This window comes from Oncorhynchus nerka, linkage group LG27 (assembly GCF_034236695.1).
Source record: "Oncorhynchus nerka isolate Pitt River linkage group LG27, Oner_Uvic_2.0, whole genome shotgun sequence".
Lineage (NCBI taxonomy): Eukaryota > Metazoa > Chordata > Actinopteri > Salmoniformes > Salmonidae > Oncorhynchus > Oncorhynchus nerka.
This window is the reverse complement of record NC_088422.1, coordinates 18,857,833-18,877,407: the sequence shown is the minus strand read 5'-3', so window position 1 is coordinate 18,877,407 and position 19,575 is coordinate 18,857,833. Positions and strand designations below refer to the sequence as shown.

The 19,575-nt window shown below is 40.7% G+C and overlaps 1 protein-coding gene and 2 long non-coding RNA genes across 8 annotated transcripts in view; 1 reads left to right on the top strand and 2 right to left on the bottom strand.

Annotated features, from left to right (window-relative positions):
- Positions 1-7,388, bottom strand: part of LOC115111300 (ras GTPase-activating protein 1-like) — a 46,263-nt gene extending 38,875 nt beyond the window's left edge. For 2 of the 4 annotated variants that reach the window (XM_029637214.2, XM_065011425.1), the window contains exon 1: positions 6,183-7,388. In XM_029637214.2, the coding sequence (XP_029493074.2) occupies positions 6,183-6,712 (530 nt within the window). In that variant the 5' untranslated portion in view covers positions 6,713-7,388. The remainder of the gene's footprint in view (positions 1-6,182) is intronic. The other 2 variants (XM_029637215.2, XM_029637216.2) reach the window with 2 other exon arrangements.
- Positions 7,389-13,088: 5,700 nt separating this feature from the next.
- Positions 13,089-17,447, top strand: LOC135565271 (uncharacterized). The gene is made up of 2 exons (XR_010461465.1): positions 13,089-13,398; positions 14,231-17,447. It is a non-coding gene; the product is annotated as an uncharacterized LOC135565271 (long non-coding RNA).
- Positions 17,309-18,707, bottom strand: LOC115110979 (uncharacterized). 3 transcript variants are annotated; one of them, XR_003860718.2, is made up of 4 exons: positions 18,518-18,707; positions 18,365-18,435; positions 17,464-18,133; positions 17,309-17,371 (listed from the first exon to the last, which is right to left on the bottom strand). It is a non-coding gene; the product is annotated as an uncharacterized LOC115110979 (long non-coding RNA). The 3 variants fall into 3 exon arrangements; XR_003860717.2 differs by having other exon boundaries at positions 17,309-17,513; positions 17,982-18,133; XR_003860716.2 differs by having other exon boundaries at positions 17,309-18,133.
- Positions 18,708-19,575: the final 868 nt, after the last annotated feature.

Below are 19,575 nucleotides of genomic sequence, written 5' to 3'. Positions count from 1 at the left end.
TAAAATCCCAAACTATTGTAGAATGCCTGAAGATCCTGTGGAGGCCACAATGAGAAGCTCAGAAGTCTTGAAAACAGGATGCAGGAGATAAAAAGGCAGGCCAGTGTGGGTATGGAGGGGCATGACAGAACATTCCATAACATGCAGAAAATGCATGGAAACTGTATGCCTTATCAATGCAGTGTTTGACCAAATATGAACATTACCATTATTGCACTGATGTATGCATTTAGTTTGCAAGACAAAAAACATAAGACAAAAACATAAGAATGTAGCTACAACCGAGAGGACTGTCAACCACCATCCCGGCATTTAGTTTTAGAGTGGTGTCGTGGCTTTTCAGCATTGCAGCAATTTCAAAAGCTTAGGCCAAGGAAATTAGGCTACATTAATAAGGTTCTCATAGACCCAAGCTAATTCTAATTGTTGGGATCACCACTCAGCAAATCTGTGTAATTACTGAGACTTTAAAATTAAAGTGTGTATTGTTATAAAAAAGAACTGTAGTATTTGGCTCTAAAGATAAGCGGCTGCGTCTCAGCAAAGGGATAGGTATGTAACTTTATCCTCGTGCAATTAGGAATTCCACCAGTGCCAACTTTCAAAAAAACAATTAGGAAGCGTGGGTGCTCAATTAGCACTTCACAAAGAGACATTTTCATGACCAACTGCTTATCTGGTGTTTTTTTTTTTGGGGGTATGACTAAATCCGCTAATCTTCGTGGAAACAGAATCAGCAGCTTGTTTCGAGGTACCCTGTTTGTTTTAGCTCAGGCACTGGGCTGGCGTGAATGAGTCTGCTGCTGGTTGCGTTGCTCTCCCTCTCCATGGCATTCTACAAAGTGCTAAGTTAAGCACCTCTAAATGAACATGAGAATTAAAGACTATAGCTTCTGACAGTCTCCAGGGATGATGAACCTATGCTGCAAATACCAGGTCACCTCAGAAGTGGCCTTCTATGATAACATTTTAGCAAGACATTCTCCAGTGAAGTATGCCAGGTATTGTATTTACTCATCACCAGCAATACTGGTAAAAATGTAGGCTATTGGGCCTACACTAAATGAGTTTTCAAATGTGTTTATTAAGATACCACACAATGGGTTGATTTAACCTCACCAAAAGTGTGTTAATTTCACTGACTCTTGGGCTATGCACCGTGTACTTGACTGACTGCCTTTAGAATCAGACTATGTATCATCCATGGGACGGCACCACTGCTTCAGACAGTCACCCTGCCAAGGATCCAGTCGACAGCCCTCTGTCACAGTGGATCACTGCCACATGTGGAGGAGACCTGCATCTTAATTGGGTCATCATTTAAACTGTCCTCAAGGGTGGTCCATTAGGCTCCCAGGGAAGTAAGGGTATGCAGCTCTGAGTGTGACATTGTAAAGTGTCACCTATGGACTTGTGTGTAGATGGTGTGTGCATTCCAATTAGCGAATTAAAGCATTAGCTAAAGTGTATTAGGGCCTCAACTATAATGTGTCAATGAAACTGCTATATTTTGCTCTGTAGTGGATCTGTGGTGATAGGCTTCATTGAAAATAAATATAAATCACTCAATAGGAAAAATGACTTGATACGAAACTGTTTTGTTCTGGTATTTGGTGTTATATATGACAAGATGAGGTGGGGTAATTTGTAACCACTGGCACAGCATCTCACACCACATGCTAGTTTGCAGCAGCCAGGTCACCGCAGCTCAACCAACACACACCATATTAAGATATACAATACCAGATAAAGAAGAGGAACTTGTGTTGCATCAGATTCCAATCATGTGAAATGTCTCACATTGAGTCAGTGCAGTGGACTGATGAGTGGCTGGTTAATATATATAGATATATATTTTTTTAAACACCTCACTACCCAGGTTTCCATCCAACCATGTCATGCAGATTAATTACCTGACTAGGGCTCCAAATACAAGTTAGGAGCACCAGAAAATACCTATTTAAAAATATATAATTTTTAATTGATATACAGCCTTTATTGGGCCGATATCAATTAGTTACTTTTGAAGCAGGCTGTGCCCTAGAACCTAATATATAACTGTAAATAGTACATCACTGGGGCTAAGCTGCCTGCCATCCAGGACCTCTACACCAGGCAGTGTCAGAGGAAGGCCCTAAGAATTGTCAACGACCCCAGCCATAGACTGTTCTCACTACTACCGCATGGCAAGCGGTAGCGAAGCACCAAGTCTAGGACAAAAAGACTTCTCAACAGCTTTTACCCCCAAGCCATAAGACTCCTGAACAGGTAATCAAATGGCTACCCAGACTATTCGTATCATGCGTGTATCCCCTCAACCCCTCTTTTACACTGCTGCTGCTACTACTACTCGGTTTATATATGTAGGTATGGTTATCACTTTAACCATACCTACCACATACATACTACCTCAATTAGCCCGACTAACCGGTGCCGGTATAAAGCCTCGCTGTTATCCTTCACTGTTTTTTTATTTGATTTACTTATCTATTGTTCACCTAATACCTATTTTTTTTTACTTAAATTGCACTGTTGGTTAGGGCCTGTAAGGAATAAGTTCACTGTATAAGGTTGTATTCGGCGCACCTGACAAATAAACTTTGATTTGAAATACATTTGTTTATTAGGAAAGGTAAATTGTTAATATGAATACCTGTCACAGAAATTAGGAAGTCATTTGTGGAATATTAGGGTTTCTATATTATGTAAAAATAACTATATTCCTATTGAGATACATTACATAGAAAAAATGTAAATGTCAGGTTTGTGATGGGAACGCATTTTATATTCATGTCTATGATCATTGGTCTCCGGAAGAACAAGCTATACCTTTTGCTTTCTTTCTGTGCCCGCAAATGTTTGCATATGCTGGTAAATGTACCAGGTTGTTAGCTAGCCAGCCAGCCAGCCAATGAGGTAACATGACTGAACAAAGTATAAACAAACAGTTAACGACACGCAAGTAGTTTTAGAACAGCACACATGGTTTATGAATATATTGAATCTGCACTTTTTTTTCTTCTAGTGCACTCTGAGAAAAAAAAATTATGAAACAGCAAAGCCTTATTACAACAATTATAAAATCTGAGATTTTACAGTACACCCAAAATAAAACTCCTGGTCGCACAGCAAAATATTTAGTTAAAGAAAAATTGGTTGCACTATATATCTGACGAATTAAAAAAAGACTGATGGAAACAAGAAATGTCAGTACAATTTAATAAAATGTTGACAGAATGTTGTCCTTCAACATGGTGGGATCTTTTAGTTAATTAGGCGAGAAATGGCATTGGGAATGCCTTAATGCTCAAATATTGATATAATAGCCATCATATTAAGGTAAACTTGGAGTCACGTGAAGATATGTTGTCAGGTCCTCCCACTAAAGATTAAATAAGTTATGAGTCCCTTCACAGGGTGATGAAAGTCCACAGTGATGAGCATGATGCTCCTTTCCAATAGAGGAAATTATTTTGGTGACACGATGATCAGCTGCCATTTGACAAATCAAAATTCTCACTTATCATAATAATTCCCAATGTAGGTTAGTCTACCGGTACTATTTGAGAGCTGTTGGCTAGAACATATGTGCCAAGACCAGAGTGCATATATGCTATTTAACACAACAGTTTGTTACAAAACTAAAATAGGTAGTGTTGAAAATGCAATGGAAACACATTGAACTTTAGATTTTTATTCAGGACATAACTTACGCAACAAAAGTACCTTCTATGCACTAAATCATCACGCAATGCTTTATATCCACAACAAGTCAGTTTGGTGGAAACACACCACTGGTGGGAAAGTGCATGTTTTCTTTATGCAGATTTTAGAATAAGTGCATGAAAATCTGTCACCAATTGGATGGAAACCTAGACATTGTGGAAAACGGGGGGGGTGATAAGAGGTGGGGATCCATAAGAGGTGATTTCACACTCCAGACCCAGTTATTTCCATATCTCACAGCGTGAGGCCAGAAATGATAAAGCTCAGCACTTCACTAATGAGACTGACAAAAGCGAGTGCCACACACACACTACAGAGATATATAGGTTAATATGATTGTGTAGGGAAACCCAATATGTTTAATCCCCCACAATGGATAGTCCGCAATGATTACTGCAACAACACTGACACAAAAGCCTGCAGCAGCAGACATTGGCTACCCTTACTCAGGAGCGGGATGTGAGAGGAATTATTATTCCATTAGAAAACATTTCCATTGAATATGGTTATGACCACATGATTGTGTGGTTAAAAAAGAAAACCCTAATTTGTGGCCAGAACAATGAATATAAAAATATTTATTGAAAAGTGCTGGATAGATTTCAAATCTGCTACACCTGCCGCATTACAATGATTCTGGGAATTACAGTATCAGTCAAAAGTTCAGACACACCAACTCAAGGGTTTTTCTTTATTTGTACTATTTTCTACATTGTAGAAAAGTGAAGACATCAAACTATGAAATAACACATACGGAATCATGTAGTAATATTTTTTTTTTAAGTGTTAAACAAATCAAACTATATTTTCTATTTGAGATTATTCAAAGTAGCCACCCTTGCATTGATGACAGCTTTGCACACTCTTAGCATTCTCTCAACCGGCTACACCTGGAATGCTTTTCCAACAGTCTTGAAGGAGTTCCCACATTTTCCTTCACTCTACAGTCCAATTAATCTCAAACCATCTCAATTGGGTTGAGGTTGGGTGATTGTGGAGGCCAGGTCATCTGATTCAGCACTCCATCACTCTCCTTGGTCAAATAGCTCTTACACAGCCTGGAGGTGTGTTGGGTCATTGTCCTGTTGAAAAACAAATGATAGTCCCACTAAGCCCAAACCAGATGGGACGGCATACCGCTGCAGAATGCTGTGGTAGCCATACTGGTTAAGTGTGCCTTGAATTCTAAATAAATCACTGACTGTCACCAGAAAAGCACCCCCACACCATCACCCCTCTTCCTCCATGCTTCACAGTGGGAACCAAACATGCGGAGATCATCCGTTCATCTACTCTGCGTCTCCCAAAGACAAATTTGGACTCATCCGACCAAAGGACAGATTTCCCCCGTCTAATGTCCACTCTTGTTTATTGGCCCAAGTATGCATCTTCTTATTAGTGTCCTTTAGTAGAGGTATCTCTGCAGCAATTTGACCATGAAGGCCTGATTCACACAGTCTGCTCTGAACAGTTGAGATATGTCTGTTGCTTGAACTCTAAAGCATTTATTTGGGCTGCAATTTCTGAGGCTGGTAATGAACTTATCCTCTGCAGCAAAGGTAACTCTGGGTCTTCCTTTCCTGTGGCAGTCCTCATGAGAGCCAGTTTCATCATAGCACTTGATGGTTTTTGCGACTGCATTTGAAAAAATGAAATGTTCCAGATTGACTGACCTCCATGTCTTACATTAGTGATGGACTGTTGTTTCTCTTTGCTTATTTGAGCCATATTCTGTATACCAACCCAACCGTACCTTGTCACAACACAACTGACTGGCTCGAACGCATTAAGGAAAGAAATTCCACAAATTAACAAGGCACACCTGTTTATTGAAATGCATTCCAGGTGAAGCTGGTTGAGAGAATGCCAAGCGTATGCAAAGCTGTCATCATGGCTCGCTACTTTGAAGAATCTCAAATATAGTTTGATTTGTTTAACACTTTTTTGGTTACTACCGGATTCCATGCATGTAATTTCATAGTTTTGGTGTCTTCACTATTATTCTAAAATGTAGAAAATAGTTTTGTTTTTTTAAGAAAAACCCCTTGAATGAGTAGGTGTCCAAACTTTTGACTGGTACCATATATTGCATTCATAATTGTATACAAACAAACTGGCTGAGTTGGGAGAATAATCTAACCTGTAGGTATGCAAATATTTCTCTACATTATGAGATATGGAAATTGTTTTCAGGATAGGTTCATGCATTATTCACTACATGGCTAGATTGATGATAAACAGCCTGAACCCCCTCGTTCAATTTGACTGCCTACCTGCCATTTGGGGCATGTTATAAAACTGCAGTATTCAATAATTTGAATAGATACTAGAGCACTGGTGGTGGATGCATCAAGAAGGAAATATACCCAGGACGGTTCAATAAAACCCTCTTTTAGATTGTTAGCTAGGTGTCAATGAACAATAGAACAATTTGAGTGAATATGAAAAGTCCTTACTGGTTAGTGGGCGGCGCTGAGAGCGGGAAGACCACCTCCTCTTCCTCGTATTCTGGTCCATCCTGCATCTCGCTTTCATCCACAGTGCCGAGTCCCCCGTAGCCTGTGGGCAGCAGAGGTGGTGGTGGTAGTGGGGGGAAGACACTGGGCCCGTCTGGACCCGACGAGGTGGGTGATATCCGGCTGCCGGGCCCCTCTGAGGTGGGGGAGTAGCACACACCGCCAATGGTCCCTGAGCTTGTTCCTTGACAATTTGCGTGTCCACCACCACCATTCCCTGTAGCGGACAAGACTGGTCCGGTAATATCTCCTCCAGATACGGGGTAAATCATACTCATATCAGGGAGGGCGTCCGGGGTGGTGTTCGACTGGTAGCGGGAGTTTGGTGCTGATCGCTGGCCAAAATCAGTGACCCGCACTCTGGTCTGATTGGGATAAAACGGAAAATGGGCCGTCTCGGGGCCTCCGCCGCCTGCCACCCCTGTCGAGACAGAGCCCGTGTCTTCACTACTGGCCTCCGCAGCTATCATTTTAAGGAAAATGTGTAGAGGGGAATATGTCAAGAAGGGAACCTGCCCTCCCCCTCTAGTCTTGAAGCACTCCTTCACTGTTCGGGTTATTAAAAACACCACCAAAGTTTATTGGAAAACAACACGTTTAGTCAGCTAGCTTAGCTAACGTTAGTCGCTAGCAAAACGCTACTGTAGCTAGCGAACACCGCTCACTCACTAGCTAACTAACGTTAGCTACTGCAGAGACACTTGATGAGTTCTGGCTAAGTCTTCATTGTTTCATGAATTTAAAGTTCAGTGAGAATTTATGTTTTGAAAATAACGTTTAAATACCTTAAGGGAAAAGCAGATGTCGTATTTATTTCCTTTTTCCTTGTCCTGCCTGCTCCTTCGGCAGCCAGCAGCCCACTTGTCAGGGAGTGTTGTTTTATTGTCACTGCCTGTGTTAAATCCCGTATTTTTGCTTTTGTTGTTTTGTTCCTAGGGAGTTCCCAAACGGTCTCCTCTGTCACCTGAGCCTCTGGTGGACTTAATTTACCCAATGTAGCCCAGCAGGTGAGAAAATTACAGCAATTCTTTCTTGCGTAACTTCTCTTTTCTTTCTCGATTACGGGGCTGGTGGCTTGCTGCCGCCGATGTTAGTTCGCTCCCTCCCTCCCTCTTCTCGCTTGGCGCGTGCTAGCTCACGCGCAGGCCCAGCCAAGCGAGTACCGAGTAAAACCACGACACGAGCTTCACCCATGATATCTGGCATTGTATCCTATCGGTGGTAAAGAAATCTGAAAGAGGTAGTTGTACTATTCAATTTACTCTATTATATTCCGTTTTTAATCCAGAATAGAATAGTTTATTGTTTTCAGGAGGAAATTATTTTCCACACGCTTATATCAAACAAACAAACCAACCAACCAACATAGGCAATAATTAAGCAATAAGGCCCGAGTGGGTGTGGTATATGGGCAATATACCACGGCTAAGGGCTGTTCTTCGCACGACGCAACGCGGATTATCACAAACCCCCGATGTGCCTTATCGCTATTATAAACTGTTTACCAATGTAATTAGAGCAGTAAAAATAAGTGTTTTGTCATACCTCTGATATACCACGGCTGTCAGTCAACCAGCATTCAGGACTCGAACCACCCAGTTTATACATGAAATGTAGGCCTACTGGTATTTTTATTTTATTTAACCCTTATTTCACCAGGTAAATGGACTGAGAACACATTCTCATTTACAGAGATGACCTGGGGAATAGTTACAGGGGAGAGGAGGGGAAGCCTAGTCTTTTCAATAAGACATTTTGTCAGAAGTATCCCCCCAAATCTATAAATGATTAATATCTCAAAATCTAGAAATTATTCATATTTGTATTTATTATTATTGTTATTATTACCTTCTGATTTGAAACACAACCAAGCTAGCACATTTGGTTCATTGGAAGTTGTGGGAACGTGCGTTTTTGGATTCTCATTGGTTCTGGGAACGAAGCCATACGTTTCCTGATCGATAAAACATAATGTTTTTTTAAACGTTCTGAGAACGAAAGTAAAAATGTAGCCTCTTATGGGAACTTTCATTTTTAGGTTGCAGGGAGTTTCTGAGAACGTTTTACTATGTTTTTTTTCCTGGGAAGTTTTATTAACGTTCTGATAATTTTTTCATATATTATTTGAAGATAATCAAATAGCATTCTCAGAACATTCTCTAAATGTTGTATTTGTATTTTTTGTATTTATAAACCATCCCCATTAGCTGCTGCCAAGGCAGCAGATACTCTTCCTGGGGTCCAGCAACATTAAGGAAGTTATATACACAATTTAAAATATTACATTTTATAACCCTTTACCCAATACATGTAGTGTGTTCCCTCAGGCCACTACTCCACTATCACATATTTACAATACAACATCCATGTGTACATGTGTGTAGAGTGTGCCTTATCATGTGTATGTGTGTCTGTACCTGTGTGTGTGTGTGTCTCTTCACAGTCCCCGCTGTTCCATAAGTTGTATTTTTTTCAGTGTCTTTTTACATCTGATTCTACTGCTTGCATCAGTTACCTGATGTGGAATAGAGTTCCTTGTAGCCATGGCTCTATGTAGTACTGTGCGCCTCCCATAGTCTGGACTTGAGGATTGTGAAGAGACCTTTGGTAGCATATCTTGTTGTTCCCAAACTTTTTATAGTCCCGTACCCCTTCCAACATTTAACCTCCAGCTGGGTACCCCTTCTAGCACCAGGTTCAGCGCACTCTCAAATATTGTTTTTTGCCATCATTGTAAGCCTGCCACACACACTATATGATACATTTATTAAACATAAGAATGAGTGTGAGTTTTTGTCACATCCTGGCTTGTGGGAGGTGACAACAAGCTCTTATAGGACCAGGGCACAAATAATAATCAATAATTTTGCTATTTATTTGGCCATCTTACATATAAAACTTTATTTGTTAATCGAAAATTTTGAATAACTCACCTCAGGTAAATGAGAAGGGTGTGCTTGAAAGGATACACATAACTCTGCAATGTTGGGTTGTATTGGAGAGAGTCTCAGTCTTAAATCATTTTCCACACACAGTCTGTGCCTGTATTTAGTTTTCATGCTATTGAGTGCCGAGAATCCACTCTTACATAGGTACGTGGTTGCAAAGGGCATCCGTGTCTTAACAGTGCGACGTGCCAAGGCAGGATACTCTGAACGCAGCCCCAATCCAGAAATCTGGCAGTGGCTTCTGATTAAATTACATTTTACTGAACTGCTTGTTGCAATTTTGATGAGGCTCTCTTGTTCAGATATCGCTAAGTGGACTGGAGGCAGGGCATGAAAGGGATAACGAATCCAGTTGTTTGTGTCATCCGCTTCAGTAAAGTACCTGCGTAATTGCGCACCCAACTCACTCAGGTGCTTTGCTATATCACCTTTGACATTGTCCGTAAGCTTGAGTTCATTTGCACACAAAAAAAATCATGTAATGATGGATAGACCTGTGTGTTGTCCTTGTTAATGCAGACAGAGAAGAGCTCCAACTTCTTAATCATAGCCTCAATTTTGTCCCGCACATTGAATAAATCTTATTTTTTCTCAATTTCCGCCTGAATGACATGCCCAAGGTAAATTGCCTGTTGCTCAGGCCCTGAAGCCAGGATATATATATAATTGGTACCACTGGAAAGAAAACCATTTGAGGTTTGTAGAAATGTTAAAATAACACAGGATAATTTAACAAAATAGATATGGTAGGAGAAAATCCATAGGAAAAAAATCAACCAGATTTTCTTTGTTGAGAGACCATCTTCTTAGAATGTCAAGTGTAAGTTCATATTGAAAATTAGCTCCCTGGATGCAATTCCTATGGCTTCCACAGGTTGTCAGCAGTCTATGTTTAAGGTTTCAGGCTTGTAACTTCAAAAGCGAATAAGAAATATCAGTTTTAGTACAGGGACACAGTCTTGGAAATTTGTGTTTGCGCGCGCCATGAAGACAGGACGCACCTGCTAAAATCGGTTTCCTATTGAACATACCTTGTTCTCTAAGAAATATTATAGTTTGATTACATTTTAGGGTATCTGTGGAGTAAATAGAAACTTATTTTGATTTGGGGAAACAAAGTTTAGGGGTAGATTTTTGGATTCCTTTCTCTGCATGTTGACCGAGTGGATTACTCAACTCGATGGCGCCAACTAAACATACTTTTTGGGATATAAAGAAAGATTTTATCTAACAAAACGACACTTCATGTTATAGCTGGGACCCGTTGGATGACAAATCAGAGGAAAATATTCAAAAAGTAAGTGAATATTTAATCGCTATTTGTGAATTTATGAAACTTGTGCCGGTGGAAAAATATATTGATGTGGGGCGCTGTCCTCAAACAATCGCAAGGCATGTTTTTGCTATAATAGTTACTGTAAATCGGAAAGTGCAGTTAGATTAACAATAACTTAAGCTTTCAACCGATATAAGACACTTATATGTACCTACATTTTTAATATCCATAATTTTAAGATGATTTATTTGAATTGCGCTCCCTCCAGTTTCACCGCTAGCTGGACACCTATCCCAAAAAGGATAAAGTTGCTGAGAGTCCCTGTAATCCTAGATTCAGATCATTCAACTTGTGTCGTCGACAGGTGCATGTGTAGTACTGCTGGTAGTTTTCAAGCAAACTGAATGAGCAGCAGCTACGTTTGGCTACATACGGACCGTTAGTGGAATTCCCACGAGAGAGTAACGGTTAATGTGATTGGATGTTCATTATTTGATTAGGCTACCTGTATTTGACATTGTGTTGTTATTTCCCTGAACACTAGATGGTTTAATTTCATTTTTGGCAGTGAAACGAGGCTACTCAGGCGAGAATAAAACCTCACCCAAATGTATAGCCCCGATGGAAAATATAGATGGACTGTTTGAAAATCTGAAGATTTTTTTTTTTTGAAAAACATTTTTTAAATGTATTATAAAAAAGTGAATCACATTTTTATTTGACGTACTCCCGACGGCATTGCGCGAACCCCTGGGGGTAGTCATTGTCTCCTCCACTTTGAGCCATGAGAGATGTACACGCATGTTATTAACATTAGCTCTCCGTGTGCATTTAAGGGCCAGCCTTGCTTCCCTGTTCTGAGCCATTTGTAATTTTCCGAGGTCCCTCTTCATGGCACCAGACCATACGACTGAACAGTAGTTCTGGTGCGACAAAACTAGAGCCTGTATGACCTGACTTGTTGATAGTGTTGTTAAAAAGGCAGAGCAGCGCTTTATTATGGACAGACTTCTCCCCATCTTAGCTACTGTTGTATCAACATGTTTTGACCATGACCGTTTACAATCCAGCTTTACTCCAAGCAGTTTAATCACTTCAACTTGCTCGATTTCCACATTATTGATTACAATATTTAATTGAGGTTTAGGGTTTAGTGAATGATTTGTCTCAAATACAATGCCTTAGTTTTTGAAATATTTAGGACTAACTTATTCTTTGCCACCCATTCTGAAACTAACTTCAGCTTTTTGTTAAGTGTTGCAGTGATTTCACTCACTGTAGTAGCTGATGTGTATAGTGTTGAGTCATCCGCATACACACAGGCTTTACTCAAAGGCCGGTGGAATGTCATTAGTAAAGACTGAAAAAAGTAAGGTACCTAGACAGCTGCCCTGGGGAATTCCTGATTCTACATGGATTATGCTGAAAAGGCTTCCATTAAAGAATGCCCTCTGTGTTCTGTTAGACAGGTAACTCTTTTTCCACAATATAGCAGGGGTTGTAAAGCCATAACACATACATTTTTCCAACAGCAGACTATGATCGATAATGTCAAAAGCCGCACTGAAGTCTAACAAAACAGCCCCCACAATCTTTTCATCAGTTTTTCTCAGCCAAACATCAGTCATCAAGTGCCATGCTTGTTGAATGTCCTTCCCTATAAGCATGCTGAAAGTCTGGTTGTCAATTTGTTTACAGTAAAATAGCATTGTATCTGGTCAAACAACTTTTTCAAAAAGTTTATTAAGGGTTGGTAACAGGCCGATTGGTCTGCTACTTGAGCCAGTAAAGGGGGCGTTTACTCTTATTGTGTAGCAGAATTACTTTAGCTTCCCTCCAGTCCTGAGGGCACACTTTCTAGTAGGCTTAGATTGAAGATATGGCAAATACGAGTGGCAATATCGTCCACTATTACCCTCAGCAATTTTCCATCCAAGTTTTCACTTCTTCCACATTCACTTTACAGAAGAAAAAATTGCAATGCTTGTCTTTCATAGTTTGATCAGTTATAGTTTGATGTGTATTGTCAGCATTTGTTGCTGGCATGTCATGTCTAAGTTTGCTAAGAAATCATTAAAAGTAATTGTCAATATCAGTGGGTTTTGTGATGATTTAATGAATGATGGAGCTGAGTTAGCCTTTTTGCCCAACATTTCATTTAAGGTTCTGCAAAGCTTTTTACTATCATTCTTTATGTAATTTATCTTTGTTTCATAGTAAAGTTTTCTTTAGTTTAGTCACATGGCTTTTAATTTTGCAGACCTGCACAAGTCTCCTAGCCAGTTATGGAGGACTAAAAGTCTGCTGAACATTCAATGCCAAGATTTCGGGAGGGCACAGGGACAGATATTATGGGGTGTTTGTTGGTGTCAAGCAGAGACCCAATCTGTTCTTAAAAAAAATGTATTTCAACTTTTTATTCAGGAACTGAGACATTTCTCACCATTGAACTGCCCAATACAATGACCAGAGAAGGGGATGGAGAAATCCACCCATTCCTACCCCTCACACAATTAGTTCAATCTTTCACGGGCCCACGAGAAGTAGGATAGCATACACCCTGTGCTCCCAGTGATAGGTCCAGACCTCCCACAGCAGGCAATGCCCTGTCAGATCCAGATGACGCCATTGCTGGAGTCAGCGTAGTTGGAGTCAGCACAACCGTCGCAGGCACAGGCAGTCCTAGTGATGAAGGCTCAGGTACAGTAGATCAGGCACCAGTGCAGCGAAGCTATTCCTTATATCAATCTGCTCTGAATCTCTTGCAGACGCTGAATCCGCTTAGCAGCATGCTGCTGCCTTCAGTTTCCACAACTTGTGACATGGGACCTGCGCTGATTGGAATAATCCTCTTGCTGATCTCCATCTACTACACTACAAGTTGGAGGAGGAGAAGCAGATGGAGACAACTTCGTTGGCAGACAAGTTCCAGGTAGCACAGGCCATTCGGATAGGGACAGATGACAAGGAAGGGATACATCCATCAGGCCCGAGCGTCGACCAGCCAAAGGGGTTGAGAACGAGAAAGTTACAAATATGTTTTCCCAATAAGTTTGTGCAGAATTGAAATTTGCTTTCTAAGGATAGCCACCTCATTTCTGTAATCCTCTGCAAGCAAACAATTGCCGCATTGGAACTCTGGATTGTCAACCCTGTCCCGAACAAGAGCGTAATTAACACAGCTTTTACAGCGCTGGAAGTGTTTTTGTTAGCTATTCCAGGTGAAGCGGGCTCCATTGCAACCTTGCTGGGTAGTTGGTAGCAGATGTTAACACAAACATGAAAAAAAAAAAAAAACGTTTATAAACAACTGGCCGAAACAGCAGGTCGAGGCACAGGAGGCATCTGAGTTTGTGAATGTTTTAACAGAAATGTCAAGGTTATTTGGAGGTTTTTGAGTAACTTCCTTAAAACTTTCACTGAATGTTTCAATAAGACTTTTAAATGCACTGCTTTAATAACTGTTTTGAACTCGAAGCACAGATAGGACACATGGAAATGAATTTGCTTAGGCATTAGTATGCAAACACATTTTTTTGTGACACAGCGTCAGTGAGATGAAAAGCTATGGGCCCTGTTTCAGAAAACGGGTTTCGTGAAAACTCAGTGGACTCACAGTTGAAGGAAACTCTGGGGTTTCGGTTTCAGAAAGCAAATTCAGATTAACTCAGAGTCAGTGTTACTATGGCAAACACACTCTGTAAAGTTAACCTGCTCGCTGGCAGGTTGTCTTCAACTAACCCAGAGTTTCTCCTCCTCTTTAGCTGAAGCCTGCAGACTGAAGAAGGTGTCAGACATGGCGTGTCCTTTTCTTGAAGAGCCAGTTGATATTGAAGCACAAATACTCCGCAGAGTAATGTGACTCTTGCACTGAAGCGTTTACTGTACACATTTGTGGTGTTCCCAAGTCACAGACCCACACGACTCAGAGTTCTAGGTATCAGTCTAAGCAATAATTTATTTAGTATGAAGCTTGGGGACTTGAAGCACTAATCAGTTAATTTGATATATTTTAGGGTTTCCCGGTGTGATTGGCTGCATAGATGGTACTCATATTCCTACCACAGCTCCTTCAGTAAATGAAGGAGATTACGTGAATAGGAAGTCTTTCCACAGCATTAATGTGCAGGTAGGCCTCAATAGTAGCCTTAAGTATTCCAAATGAAATATACTTCACAATACAGCTACTACAACTAATTAGTGTTCTGCACTGTGAAGATCATATGTGATGCAGCCTATATCATCAGCAATGTGGAAGCAAAGTGGCCTGGGTATGACTCGCACGTTTTTGTGATTGTACACTGACCGCTAGATTTGCCCATGGTGAGTTATACATCTGTGTCCTATTATAATACATTTTGTTTCCTCCTATTGCAACTGAAAATGTAAACTTGTATGATCATAGGAGAATTTGATGGTTACCTGCTCAGTGACAGAGGGTACCCCTGCCAGCCCTTTTGCTGACCCCTTACCCTGATCCTGAGCCCATCCCGCAGCAACGTTATAACTTGGCTCACTGCAGGACACGAGCCAGGGTAGAGATGACCATTGGGATGCTCAAGGCCCAGTTCCAGTTTCTTCGTAGGCTCAGGGTCACCCCACTAGCCTGTTCAACCTCTCTTTCATGTAGTCTGAGATTCCCAAAGATTGGAAAGCAGCTGCGTTCATCCCCCTCTTCAAAGTGGGGGAGACACTCTTGACCCAAACTGCTACAGACCTATATCTATCCTACCATGCCTTTCTAAGGTCTTCGAAAGCCAAGTCAACAAACAGATTACCGACTATTTCGAATCCCACCATACCTTCTCCGCTATGCAATCTGGTTTCAGAGCTGGTCATGGGTGCACCTCAGCCACGCTCAAGGTCCTAAACGATAACTTAACCGCCATCGATAAGAAACAATACTGTGCAGCCGTATTCATTGACCTGGCAAAGGCTTTCGACTCTGTCAATCACCACATCCTCATCAGCAGACTCGATAGCCTTGGTTTCTCAAATGATTGCCTCGCCTGGTTCACCAACTATTTCTCTGATAGAGTTCAGTGTGTCAAATCGGAGGGCCTGTTGTCCGGGCCTCTGGCAGTCTCTATGGGGGTGCCACAGGGTTCAATTCTTGGACCGACTCTCTTCTCTGTATACATCAATGATGTCGCTCTTGCTGCTGGGAAGTCTCTGATCCACCTCTACGCAGACGACACCATTCTGTATACTTCTGGCCCTTCTTTGGACTCTGTTAACAACCCTCCAGACGAGCTTCAATGCCATACAACTCTCCTTGCGTGGCCTCCAATTGCTCTTAAATACAAGTAAAACTAAATGCATGCTCTTCAACCGATCGCTGCCTGCACCTGCCCGCCCGTCCAACATCACTACTCTGGACGGTTCTGTCTTAGAATATGTGGACAACTACAAATACCTAGGTGTCTGGTTAGACTAAACTCTTCTTCCAGACTCACATCAAACATCTCCAATCCAAAGTAAAATCTAGAATTGGCTTCCTATTTCGCAACAAAGCCTCCTTCACTCATGCTGCCAAACATACCCTTGTAAAACTGACCATCCTACCGATCCTCGACGACGTCATTTACAAAATAGCCTCCAATACCCTACTCAATAAATTGGATGCAGTCTATCACATTGCCATCTGTTTTGTCACCAAAGCCCCATATACTACCCACCACTGCAACCTGTACACTCTCGTTGGCTGGCCCTCGCTTCATACTCGTCACCAAACCCACTGGCTCCAGGTCATCTACAAGACCCTGTAGGTAAAGTCCCCCCTTATCTCACCTCGCTGGTCACCATAGCAGCACCCACCTGTAGCACGCGCTCCAGCAGGTATATCTCTCTGGTCACCCCCAAAACCAATTCTTACTTTGGCTGCCTCGCCTTCCAGTTCTCTGCTGCCAATGACTGGAACGAACTGCAAAGAAAAAATCTCAAACTGGAAACACTTATCCCCCTCACTAGCTTTAAGCACCAGCTGTCAGAGCAGCTCACATATTACGGCACCTGTACATAGCCCAAACTACTACTGGTCCCCTACTGTATTTATTTAGCTCATTTGCACCCCCATTATTTCTCTACTTTGCACATTCTTCCACTGCAAATCTACCATTCCAGTGTTGACTTTTTTACTTGCTATATTGTATTTACTTCGCCACCATGGCCTTTACCTCCCTTATCCCACCTCATTTGCTCACATTGTATATAGACTAAATTTCTCTACTGTATGTTTGTTTTACGCCATGTGTAACTTGTGTCGAACTGCTCTGCTTTATCTTGGCCAGGTCGCAATTGTAAATGAGAACTTGTTCTCAACTTGCCTACCTGGTTAAATAAAGGTGAAATAAAATAATACATTTAAAAAAGGGTGTGTGACATGTTGTGGAGAATCACACATTAGAGAACAATGTCCTACTCAGTGAATGATCCTGACCACCCCGCTGACGCACGAGATGGAAGAGCAGTCAGAGGCACAATATGCTGCCATCATTTCTGATTGACCCATCACCTCCCCAGTGTCAAATAAATACAGTATTCCTTTTTATGAAGTCTTCTTTATTTTCTGCAAGTACAAATGCAGGACAGTAGTTAATATTTTTTATGTTGTTCAAACATAAAACTGATTTTCCAGCAGTTGTATTTCTATTTTTATCTTTTGCATCTGCAGCCTTGTGGTCAATTTCTAGATTTCATTTTTCAATTTGTTTCTCTAAGTACACCTTGCACAGTGGTTTCACACAGAGCTATAGGAACACAAAAAATGACATTAAGTTTCACAGTGCCAGGTCTACTTGGGTTCATTGTAAGTCATGGGCCAATGCTGAACAACATCTTACTGAGGTAAGTTGAACCATGGAGGTGGATGGACCCTCTTCCTCATTGTAATTTACAGAATTGCTCTGCCAGAGAAAAATAAGGTGCAAGTTCAACTATGGTAGAACACTTTCAACAGTTAGCTGTTATTTAAGGTGTAAACCTCAAAAGGCCTCACTGTATTTTCCCCCTCTTTGTTGCAGCTGACAAGGTGTCTTCATCATCCTCCTGTAATGAAAATGAACCATTTTGGGGTTGTACTATAACCCATTATGAAAAATCTGGAGGGTATTAAGAGTACTTAAAACTGCATGGAGGTCAGTTACGGCAGAAGGCTCCAGACAGTTAAATAATAACTTTACCCAGAAGTGCCCCACCTAATTTGAATTTAGTTTTTACAACAGTGTGCAGGTCACATCAATTTTTCAAATATGTAATACTGAGTCACCTTAAAATGGATTATGATATCTGAACTAATAAGAATCTGAAAAAGTAACAGTTATGATATCAATTATGTAACAATTATGATATCTGAACAACTAAGAATCTGAAAAAGTAACAGCAGTCAATTACAAATAATTGTACCGATACAAGAAACTCAGTGTGTCAAGTTATGTCTAAGATGGTTGGGAGCGTCACTGAGGTAACACTGGCAAAAGGATGAATGTACATATACCGTTAATTTGAATAACTAACATTTTATGTAGGCCTTTTTAGGGGGTGGTTGGGTCAGATGAGCTTCCTCCAGAGACACCTTCAGCAATAGGTCACCCACGGTTTTGATTGAGGGCCCCCACTGGTTTTTCATCCCTCAGCCTTTTTTGTATTGGCTATAATGGAGGTCAAATCTGTCCAGTAAGCACACATTTGGAGACTTGTATAAAAGGCATTTATGTGTTACTTTTAACTAGACAATATTAAATACTTGGTGTTGGGATGGCTGAAAATTTCACTTTTTTTGCTTAGAAAATTTCACTAACTACTTAAAATATATCACATGTTGAATGTAATCTCTAAATGCTGTTTAATTCGGTAGGGTAGGCTAAACATCAATTGCTTGTAATGAAATTACACCTTACCTGTTTGAAGGAAATGTTTATATTTCATATTCAGTTGTTGCCAAGTACATTTTGTGCCTTTTGGGTTGCACCTGCACAAATGTTAACACACACACACTATAAATGTTGAATAAGTGGAACACTCGAGATAAAAATAAATCAATGAACACTCACGCATTGACTCGGTCAGCAATTTTCTGCCACGCCAGCTCACATTCTTTTTCTGCTGCTACTGTATTGTTTTTTTCTTAAATATATACTCATATTCCGCATACACATTCATTAATATATAACTCCACTGGGGAGAAGTAGGAGGTTTGAGCCCTTTTCTCTCCTGTTTCCATGATGAATCATGTTATCTGCGTTTTATTGACCAGGGCGTTTTATCTCCTCATGCGTGTACTTTACTCAGGGTTAACTTAACTCAGAGTTGATTGAACTCATTGTTATCACCTGTTCTGAAACTGAAAACTCTTGAGTTTGACAGCTCAGAGTTAGTCAACCCAGAGTTCAGGTTTAAACCTGCTTTCTGAAACAGGGCTCTGATCTTCTGTTGTCTATCGATGGAACTAGTCCACTGCAACACCAGGATGGAGCTAGCATACGCATAGAAAACGGTTCATTAGTCTATTCAAACAGACCCCATTTCAAAGGAAACAAGCACTCATTAATATCAGATGTGGCCAATTTAAGTGTGATCACACCTGAACACACTTAAAGCTACAATCACTTTTTGTGCGACCTGACCAAATTCGCATAGAAATGTGTATTAAAAATGTGTGATCTGTCATCGAAAGCCAGTCTTAGAAGTGGTAGATCTGTTCTATGTAAGCAATTTCATGCTTAAATTTTATTTTTTAGTCTTTTACTTTCAGTTTTGAACTCCAGCTTCAAACAGCTAAAAATACAATATTTTTGGTTATGGAAAATATATTTCACAGCGGTTTAGATGGTACAATGATCCTCTACACAATCACTGCTTGTTTTGTCACATAAACTATTAGAATTTAGAATCTGAATGCAAAATAACCATAGGACAAACACACTCACCAAGCTCTAAGAAACATATGGTTCTCAGAATGTTATGTGCTAGCTGGTTATGGTTCATGTGATATGAGGGATGATGGTCTTTACAAAAATCAGTAACATTGCTATCATGCTTTATGGCAGTTGTCATCAGGTGTTACAGATAGTAGACTACAAATATCTGTTGAGCTTGAGGATTATTTTTT